The 12,012-nt window shown below is 35.0% G+C and overlaps 2 protein-coding genes across 2 annotated transcripts; both read left to right on the forward strand.

The window, feature by feature from the left end:
* The first annotated feature begins 700 nt into the window (after positions 1-700).
* Positions 701-1,954, forward strand: LOC139510401 (E3 ubiquitin/ISG15 ligase TRIM25-like). The gene has a single exon (XM_071296984.1). It carries the CDS (start codon positions 701-703, stop codon positions 1,952-1,954), a length of 1,254 nt encoding a protein of 417 aa, XP_071153085.1.
* Positions 1,955-8,912: 6,958 nt separating this feature from the next.
* Positions 8,913-10,160, forward strand: LOC139510402 (E3 ubiquitin-protein ligase TRIM56-like). Its single transcript, XM_071296985.1, has one exon. The coding sequence runs from the start codon at positions 8,913-8,915 to the stop codon at positions 10,158-10,160; it is 1,248 nt and encodes a 415-aa protein (XP_071153086.1).
* The last annotated feature ends 1,852 nt before the right edge of the window (positions 10,161-12,012 follow it).

The following is a 12,012-nucleotide window of genomic DNA, read 5'->3' on the forward strand; positions in this document are numbered from 1 at the left end:
GCCTAATTTATGTTCAACAAATGAACGAAAAACAAATATGTAACACATAAAGAAACGACAACCAATGAATTACAGGCTACTGACTTGGGAAAGGCACATACATATTGAAAATGCAGAAACCTCTGGATGTTTTGCAGAAGGACTGATGTCGAATGCAGAAACCTCTGGATGTTTTGTAGAAGGGCTGATGTCGAATGCAGAAACCTCTGCGTGTTTTGTAGAAGGGCTGATATCGAACCATCATTTACCCTTCACGTGTAATTCATATCAAGAAATATTCTATATATTTCCAACAAAAAATAATGAACTGTTAATGTAAAGGTATAAAAGGCATTAACCTTAGTTATAAATATTTATTTCCAATGCATTTCATCGTTACATGAAACGAGGTATAATTAATTCTTTTGTAATTTTCGAATATTAAATAACATTAAATACCTGAAGTTAATTTAAAATACATTTTGAAATATCATATGTCAGTTTAGTTCGTGTCTGGTATAGAAAACGTTTACTGTTTTAAACACCAACCGTTTACTAAATTACTAAGGACTATGTAGATAACATTTAAACAATTCATCAAGTTACAATGAAGACCTACATAAAGTCAAATAACCATTAATACGAAGAGACCTTTATCGTTCATCAACATTTCTGTAAACCTAAATGGCAGTATGCAACATAACCATTGGTTACGTCCAACATGGCGTCCAAGAAGCCGAAAGACGAACCTCCAAAAGAAGAACCTGTAAATATTGTGGCTGAGGAGCCGGCCATTACTGATACAGAAGCAGACGATAAAGCGAAAGTGGTGGATATTCTACTCTGTATCCTTTGCGACAAACAAATCCGTGTACCTAAGTGCCTTCCTTGTTTGCATTCGTTTTGTGAACCATGTCTGACAAAATATGTGGAGAAAATTATCAAGGATTCCCCGGGGAAAATAGAAATACATTGTCCAGAATGCAAAATGATGGTGTTCCAAACATTAGGCAAACTAAACGCTAAATCGTACGCAGAGAACTTACCGATAGGGACCGTTTGTTCCACACTGTTATGTGAACCAGCCATTGAACAAAAAGTTTGTCACTTTAATGATGGTTGCACAAGAGAGGCTGTGAAATGGTGTGGATATTGTGCAAATGCGTTATGTTTCGATCACATGGATTTGCATCGACAGCTCACTACAATGAAGATCTACCACCCTACAACAGATCTACAAGATGCCACAAAGCTAAGATTCCCTTACCAAAAGTGCGTTCATCATCCAAAAGAGGACATGGCGTACTTTTGTCCTCGTGACTGGACAACAACGTGTAACATATGTGGGAAAATACAGCACAGAACCTGCTATTTCCTTAACAAAGGCGTGCTACAAATATCAGAGGTTGCACCGGAAATTAAAGGAAATCACACTACAAAGGAATTAGATCCGAAACTAGACTTTCTTGAAACTGAATCTCAAGAGCTTTCAGATGATAGAAAACGCAATTTGCAAAGATTAGACGAACAACTCCAAGCTGGGAAAGATAACATTTCAATTTTCCGAAAAGTTATGGACGAATACCTTGATGAAATAGAACAAAACTTAAATGGAGAACTAGAGTCAAAATACGAAAAAGTTAAAAGCGATTTAGAAAATGAGAAAATGATCATTGATACAAGATTACGGACAGTAAAATATTATAAGCTAATGTTAGAAGCTATTCATTCAAAATCAACTAGCCTCCAATCCGTTACAGAGTTGGCTAAACTGAGAGAACAGACAGAAAGTATTAACTGTGATATACAGCAGAGAAAGAGAACCTTGAAACGTACAAACTTATCTGTTCAACCGGTACATGATTTAGAAAAAGCACTGCCAAAAATGGGTTCCGTCCATATTAAAGAATTTGGTCGTAATTTAGGACTAGGACACTGGTCACTCAGAAGGTCGAAAAGTACTCTTTATAATTAGATATATAATGTTGATATATGCTTTAAATGATTACTGCCATATAATTTAAAGTTTATAAAACTGCCATTATTTACGTTAATCAAAGCGAATTAAAAAATAAACGATTCACTTAACCAATGATGTGAGAAGGAGTTTTTATAAAATGGAACTTTTGAAAGAACCAAATACTGTTACAATGTGACAACGTAAAGGAACACCGCTTCTTTTTATTTCAACTTGTTTTCTGTCTTATTTTTTTATGAATTTTGCTGGTATTGGAATTGATTTAAATTTCTTAATTATAACTTTATTTCAAACAAATATTGTGATGAAAAAATATGGTAGTTGCAGTTTATAATTTTTTTAAAATATAAAACTGTGCGACTAAATTTAGTTTTTATTGGTTGATGTGTTTTTTTATCTGTTGTGTTAATTTTTAAGAAAAAAAGATTAAATAGTAATGTTTTCTTTATACTTACCCGAAAGTCTTTTTTATATTTATTTCTTGTGAAATTAAGAAGATGGATTATGATTGCAAATGAAACAACTATACACACGAGTTCAAAAGAGGTGGATATAAGCACCGTACGGCCTTTAAAAATTAGGAAAGCCCACAGTTTAGACAGCTTTACTAGGCACCGGCATGAAAAATTTGAAACTTTTCAAATTGAGAAAATTCACGGCTAAACTTATAGACGAGAAAAGACGAGAAAAGATACCAAATGGACAACTCCTAAGTCGACTGAAATAAACTGACATCGCCATGGCAACAACAATACAAAGAAAACGACCGAAAGACAGCAACGATATCATACACAAAACATACATAGAGAACAAAGTACTTAGCAACACAAACCCCACAGAAAACTTGGGTAATATCAGGTGCTCTAGAAGGGTAATCAAATCCTGATCCACATGTTGCACCCGTCATGTTGCTTATAGCAGTAACAACTCTGCGATGAGTCTTATTCGGTAGGTCACATTCGGGAAAGGCGGACGGGATTATGGTAACGACGATTGGAACATATCCGTCGTCATCTGTGAAACAGGTATTTCATAATGATCAACCAACTCGTTATGGCGTCCGTATATTTTTTTTTCGAAAGGACGATTTAATCACAACCAATTAGAATTTTTGGTTCAAAAGTTTACTTATTAGCAGAAACCCTCTATGAAGCAAATTATTATAGGAAACGCCAGCTCTGGCATATTGAATCAAACGGGAGATATATACTTCATATAATATATGCAGGAGCTACTGGAATGTTGATACATAGAAATAGAAAGTTCACAATTGGGAAACTAAATTCATCTCTTTTGTCATAAAGTTTTGTTCTCAAACGACCCTAATTTTGAGTTTCTAGATACGTCAAGATTTTGGGCAAACTTAACTGAATTTGTTGTATCCTCTATTTCAAGGAAGATGGGATAATTGCGTTCAGTATTATAACCAAACTTAGAATTATTTAGTGAGAGGACACCATCTATATAGCGGGAAGTGCAATTAAAAGATAATATTAACTTTTCATACTTTCTAAGAAGCTGCTGTATGAAGTTAGCCTCATATGAGCAAAGGAACAAGCCCACAAGAAGAGGAACACATTTGGTTCCCATGGGAACACATATTTGTTGTCCTAAAACTTAAAAAAATTGTAAGGGTTCCGCGGAACCCAGTGTCTCGCCTACTTTTGCTGTAAATTGCAGGATCAACAAAAATGAGGGAAAAATCGATAAAAATATTCCGCTTGATACCATGTTTGGATTGTAGGAAGCTTCTGTCCAAGTTTGGTAAAAAATCCTGGGTAGTTTATGAATGTAATAAATGTTTTAAAAACTTTAACTGCAGACTGGATGTAATGTTAACTGGAAGAAAAACTAAGTCCATTTATAAGTAAAATACAGATACACCGGTACAAAATATTAACAAAATTTCCTTCTAGATACTAGCTTTTGATCATAAACAAGCTTCTGTCTTAGTTTGGTACAAATAAAAAATAGTATAAGAAAGTTATCAAATTTTTTTTAAAATTTAACCACAGAGTGAATGTGTTATTTCCTGGCAGAAAAAAAGTCCATTTAAAGTAAAATATGGAAAAAATGGATTTGTCATTTTACAAAATTTACTTCTGGATACTATCTTATGATCATAAACAACCTTCTGTTCAAGTTTGGTACAAACCAAGGATAGTTTAAGAAAGTTATTAAATTTTAAAAACTACAACCACAGAGTGATGTAATGTTTTCCCGCAGAAAAACTAAGTGCATATATAAGTAAAATACGGAAAAAATGGAATTTTATTTTCACAAAATTTACTTCTGGATACTATCTTATGATCATAAACAAGCTTCTGTCCAATTTTGGTAGAAATCCAGTATGGTTTAAGAAAGTTATTAAAATTTCAAAAACTTTAACCACAGAGTGAATATTTGTGGACGCCGCCGACGACACCGACGACGACGGAATGTAGGATCGCTTAGTCTTGCTTTTTCGACTAAAGTCGGAGGCTCGACAAAAATATATTAACAATAAAGAAACAATGCATCTGACAAAACATGCACACACAGAATATCCATGTACAGACTGACAATCCATGTACACACTGACAATCCATGTACATACTGACAATCTATGTACTCACTAACAATACATATACACGCTGACAATCGATGTACACACTGACAATCCATGTACACACTGACAATCCATGTACACACTGACAATCAATGTACACACAGACAATAAATGTATCCATGTATAAACTGACAATCTATGTACACACAGGCAATCTATGTACAGACTGACAATCCATGTACACACTGACAATCAATGTATACACTGACAATCCATGTACACACAGACAATCTATGTACAGAATGACAATCCATGTACACACTGATAATCCATACACACATACAATCCATTAACACACTGACAATTCATACACAGAGACAATCCATGTACACACTGACAATCCATACACATACTGACAATCCATGCACACACTGACGATTTATGTACACAATGATAATCTATGAACAGGCAGACAATCTATGTACAGACTGACAATCCATGCACACACACCCAATTCATGTACATACTGACAGTCCATGAATACAATGACAATCCATGTACACACAGTTAATCCATGTATACACTGACAATCCATGTATACACTGACAATCTATGTTCACACTGATAATCCATGTACACACAGTTAATCCATGTTTACATTGACAATCCATGTATAGACTGACAATCTATGTACACTGTCAATCCATGTGCACACTGACAATCTATGTACACACTGACAATCCATGTGCATACTAACAATCTATATACACACTGACAATCCATACACACACTGACAATCCATGCACACACTGACCATATATGTACACAATGATAATCGATGAACATACAGACAATCTATGTACAGACTGACAATCCATGCACACACAGCAAATTCATGTACACACTGACAATCTATGTACAGACAGACAATATATGTACAGACTGACAATCTATGCACACACAGCCAATCCATGAACACATTGACAATATATGTACAACAGCCAATCCATGTACACACTGACAATCCATGTACACACTGACAATCAATGTACACACAGACAATCTATGTATCCATGTATACACTGACAATCTATGTACACACAGACAATCTATGTACAGACTGACAATCTATGTACACACTGACAATCCATGTACACACTGACAATCCATGTACACACTGACAATCAAGGTACACACAGACAATCTATGTATCCATGTATACACTGACAATCTATGTACACACAGACAATCTATATACAGACTGACAATCTATGCACACACAGCCAATTCATGTTCATACTGACAATCCATGTACACACAGACAATCTATGTACAGACTGACAATCCATGTACACACTGATAATCAATACACTAATACAATCCATGTACACACTGACAATTCATACACAGAGACAATCCATGTACACACTGACAATCCATACACACACTGACAATCCATGCACACACTGACGATTTATGTATACAATGATAATCTATGAACAGACAGACAATCTATGTACAGACTGACAATCCATGCACACACAGCCAATCCATGTACACACTGACAATCCATGAATACAATGACAATCCATGTACACATAGTTAATCCATTTATACACTGACAATCCATGTATACACTGACAATCCATGTATACACTGACAATCTAGTTCACACTGATAATCCATGTACACACAGTTAATCCATGTTTACATTGACAATTCATGTATAGACTGACAATCTATGTACACACTGTCAATCCATGTGCACACTGACAATCTATGTACACACTGACAATCCATGTACATACTAACATTCTATATACACACTAACAATCGATGCACACACTGACGATTTATGTACACAATGATAATCTATGAACAGACAGACAATCTATGTACAGACTGACAATCCATGCACACACAGCCAATTCATGTTCATACTGACAATCCATGTACACACTGACAATCTATGTACAGACAGACAATATATGTACAGACTGACAATCTATGCATACACAGCCAATCCATGTAGACACTGACAATACATGTACAACAGCCAATCCATGCACACATTGACAATATATGTACAACAGCCAATCCATGTACACACTGACAATCCATGTACACACTGACAATCAATGAACACACAGACAATCTATGTATCCATGTATACACTGACAATCTATGTTCACACTGATAATCCATGTACACACAGTTAATCCATGTTTACATTGACAATTCATGTATAGACTGACAATCTATGTACACACTGTCAATCCATGTGCACACTGACAATCTATGTACACACTGACAATCCATGTACATACTAACATTCTATATACACACTGACAATCCATGTACACACTGACAATCCATACACACACTGACAATCCATACACACACTAACAATCGATGCACACACTGACGATTTATGTACACAATGATAATCTATGAACAGACAGACAATCTATGTACAGACTGACAATCCATGCACACACAGCCAATTCATGTTCATACTGACAATCCATGTACACACTGACAATCTATGTACAGACAGACAATATATGTACAGACTGACAATCTATGCATACACAGCCAATCCATGTAGACACTGACAATACATGTACAACAGCCAATCCATGCACACATTGACAATATATGTACAACAGCCAATCCATGTACACACTGAAAATCCATGTATACACTGACAATCTATGTTCACACTGATAATCCATGTACACACAGTTAATCCATGTATACACTGAAAATCCATGTATACACTGACAATCTATGTTCACACTGATAATCCATGTACACACAGTTAATCCATGTTTACATTGACAATCCATGTATAGACTGACAATCTATGTACACACTGTCAATCCATGTGCACACTGACAATCTATGTACACACTGACAATCCATGTACATACTAACAATCTATATACACACTGACAATCCATGTACACACTGACAATCCATACACACACTGACAATCCATACACACTGACAATCCATGCACACACTGACGATTTATGTACACAATGATAATCTATGAACAGACAGGCAATCTATGTACAGACTGACAATCCATGCACACACAGCCAATTCATGTACATACTGACAATCCATGTACACACTGACAATCTATGTACAGACAGACAATATATGTACAGACTGACAATCTATGCACACACAGCCAATCCATGTACACACTGACAATGCATGTACACACTGACAATATATGTACAACAGCCAATCCATGTACACACTGACAATCAATGCACACACTGACAATCCATGTACACACTGACAATCCATGTACACACTGATAATCCATGTACATAATGACAATCCATGCACACACTGACAATCCATGAATATACTATTGACTGGGAAAATGACAATTATGAACGCAACAAACAGGAGACAAATTTTCCCACCATTATTTTGACATAAAGTGCAAGTTCATTTTAGGCCGCATATTCAAGTGCAATATTTGTCACTGATTTAAGGTGATTTTCGAGTCATTTCCTTAATTCATACATAATTCATACATATTTCAATTCTATTCATTTTAACTTTTAAGTGCTTGTAATACTTTGTGCGGGACAATGGGTGTCATAGGTAGGTACGAATAAAAGACATTTAGGATGCTACTATTTCTGTATAAGATGAAGTGATAATTTTTTGCTTTTGATGTTGAAAAATGTCCCAAGTTAAGGTTGATTTTCAAACGCAACTTACATTCATTATTTAATGATGCACATTTTAGGTTCTGTTGGCTTCGATACGATACGAAAACTTGAACATAGAAAATGTATAAACTAGGCTGACATTTTAAACTGAACTGAAGTGATAATGAACAAATATTTTAAAGTATCAGATTTATTCATCCAATTAAATGTTTTTTTGGTGGTTACAGAATATCGCAGATTTTCGCCATTATTCACAACAAGATTTATTTACAAATGTGATAACTGGCTTTGAACACTACGTAACATAATTTTGGACTATTTAAAAGTTTTAACTTCACTTTATATCTGGTCAAGATCAATATTTACATCATTTTGATCATACCATTAAAAGTAAGAAATACACATATTGACAATCATTTATGTAAAGAAACACAGAAGTAAAATAAAATAAAATTCAAAACAAAGGTATCAATGTTTTAACAATATCGAAAAATTAAATTCCACTTGCTCATATCACTCATGGGCAACGAACTAATTCAATATTTGTATTTGTTACTCTTAATATGGATCAGTAATTTATGAAAGGCTAAAAGTTGTGTCTACGTAGATATAATGCTGACACCTTGTTGATATATTAAAATCAAAAAGGAAGATTTTGAGGACCGAATTACAGTAAGTTTGTTTCAAAATAGGTGGACAGCAAGATAAAATGTCGAGCTCAATCTTCACAACTCCAAAAGGACCACATCTGAAGAAGAGGCAACATTCGTCTGCTTCTGTCCAAAGCAGGAAGTCTGAGACGCCCTTTGAGTCTATTCTCAATCTTACAACATGCCATTTATGCAAGAAGGACATGTGTTGTCCTAAACATTTGCCGTGCATTCATTCGTTCTGTGAAGCTTGTATAGAGTTTTATGTTCAACAAATAAAGGATACAAAATCTTCTTCGCACGTTTCATGTCCGGTCTGCGAAATGCCTGCAGCCACTGTTTCGAATATGTCTGCTAAAGAATTTGCCGAGAATCTTCCAACTAGTACATTAATTTCTACATTGATGAGTAGAAAATGTGCGTCTTCGCCATCTTGTAATCGTTGTAAGGAACGTGGAAGGGAATCAAAGGCTTCTTCATGGTGTGGCTACTGTGCTCAGGCTCTGTGTGATGAACATGCCGACTATCATAAAGATTTAACAACAACTAAACTCCGACATCCGGTTGTCAAACTTAAAGAGATGCTAACTCCTGGAAATTTTGAGTTCGTTCGCAAATGCAAATATCATCATAATGAAGAAATGACTCATTTCTGCAAAGAGGAATGGACGCCATGTTGTCCAATTTGTGCTAAGGTCATGCATAAAGGTTGCACTGTAGTACTTTTACATCAGGTTGCTATCAATATAAAAATGGACCCTAGTACTATGAGACTGCGTAAAGCCGTAGACACTTTAGAAACTGAAACGGAGAAACTCTTTCAAGGTCGAATGCAAAATAAAAAGAAACTGGATGACCAATTGAAATTTGAGCAGGGAAGACTTAGAGAATTTAGAGAAAAGATAAATACCCATTTAGATGAATTGGAAGATAATTTGGCCACAGAACTCGATGCTTTCCACACACAAAAACAAACAGAACTGGAAAAGGAAGCAAAGGCATTCAAAACAAAGAATAACACATTGAATTTCTATAAAATGCTCTTGGACAGCATACAAGAAAATTCGGGTAATACTCAGGCAGTGCAAGAACTAGCAGCCATTCGCACACAGACAAAGACCATGGAGGACGAGATCAAAATGGTATCAGCTAGATTAAAATCGATTGATATATCTGTTGAATATCCGTATGATTTAGTAAAATCTACAACTCGCCTGGGATCAATTCAGCAAAAAGTGGCACACATTGGACGCGTTGGAACACCAAAATCTACTGCAAGATCCACACCAAGATCATTTAAAAGTTAAATCGATTATATTTTAATAGAACTTTATTCTGTTGGGTACATGTATTAGTATTGTATTGTATTAACTAAAGTTTAATACTGTATTGGAACTAATTAACTTCTTAGTCACACAACTGTCAGGATTATTTACTCATTTTTACAAAAAAACGTTTGAAATAAAAAATTAATAATGTTCTGATTTATTTGAACAACATTAATAAAAACAACATTCTTGGAACTGAGCATGCTGTTTTCTTTCAAGTTCTGAAATTGCATTTTATATGTCACCTGAATGCATCACTGTATGCAACATTTTCAGTGCTTAAACTAAAATATTTTCTGACACGAAGAAAGAAGTTTGAAATTTCCCCAGGTAAAGTTTGCTTAGACAATGGAGAATGATTCTTCATTGAACATTTAGATATATGGAAATCTGAAAGGGCACAACCTCAAAACTCGATGAAGTTCTAAAAGAGAGGTGAAAGATACCAAAGGGACAGTCAAACTCATAAGTCGAAAATAAACTGACAACGACACAACTAAAAAAGAAAAAGACAAACAGACAAACAATAGTACACAAAACACAGCACAGAGAACTAGAAACCTGAACAGTTGGGGCAAATTCGGTCACAATATTCAAGTTTGATACTGTCTGAATTTGGATTGTGATTGAATTTTTGACATTATTAAGGTTTTTGTCACAAAATAAATGTGGTCAAAGATCTTACAAATCTATTGCACAATACTGTTTAATTGAAGATTTCTTCTTGAAACTTTTCAAAATTCGAAATTTGAAAAATTTTGAAAAAAAAGGAATCCCTTAAAAAAAATGTAAACAAAAACCCCCCTCCCCCTTATTGAAACCCCCTTTTAGCAATAACCCTTAAACTCAATCCCATCCTTTCCTTTGTATTATGGAACCTTGTAGTACAACTTCAGAGAGATCCATACACTTAAACACAAGTTATTGTTTGGAAACTAGAAACATGCTTCTTTTAAGCCCTTTTTTGGCCCCTAATTTCTACATATGTGGGGCAATTAATCCAAAACTTAATCCAAGCCTCCCCTTTGTTATATGGAACATTGTGGAACAATTTTAGAGAGATCCATACAATTGCACTAGTTATTGTCTTGAAACTAGAAAAATGCTTGTTTTTGGCCCTTAATTCCTAAACTTTGGACCCATAACCCCATAAATGAATCCAAGTCTTCTACTTGTGGTTTTAAACATTTTGGTACAATTTCAGAGCCATTGAAATACTTATACACAAGTTATCTATACTTTTAAACGAGAAGACCTCATTTTGGGTGTCGCTTCTCCTCCTTCCACAATAAATTAATCAGTGTCCTATTGGTAACATGTATAGTCGCATTTGTCATCCATTCTTATGATCATTCAGTTGGGGTTATTTTGGGATAAAAACGAAAAAGAATGCGTCCGGATATTTTCCTGTCATTGGACAAAACTTTAAGTCAAATTAGACTTCCGGTTTGTGTTTTTCTGTACTTTGAACATACAAAGACTATGAATAAAGTATATAAATTTGCTTTCTGCTGTCATTTTGAGATCTAGCATGTATCATCCTTGCTTAACGTGTTTCATTTTTGGTTATTTTGGGAGGAAACGAAAATGAATAATATTGGCTATTTACTATCAATTAGTTTACAGTGGCGGATCCAGAACTTTTCATAAGGGAGGGGGGCACTGACTGACCTAAAAGGGGAGGCATTCCTCTCATGCTCCAGTGATTCCCCATACAATCAACAAATTTTTTTCAACGCACACCCACCCACCCCCCCTGTATCAACGGTGGTCACTGCGGATATATTTCTGTATACATACATTTACTATGAATAACTGTATTTGTTATAAT

This window comes from Mytilus edulis, chromosome 2 (assembly GCF_963676685.1).
Source record: "Mytilus edulis chromosome 2, xbMytEdul2.2, whole genome shotgun sequence".
NCBI classification, from domain to species: Eukaryota; Metazoa; Mollusca; class Bivalvia; order Mytilida; family Mytilidae; genus Mytilus; species Mytilus edulis.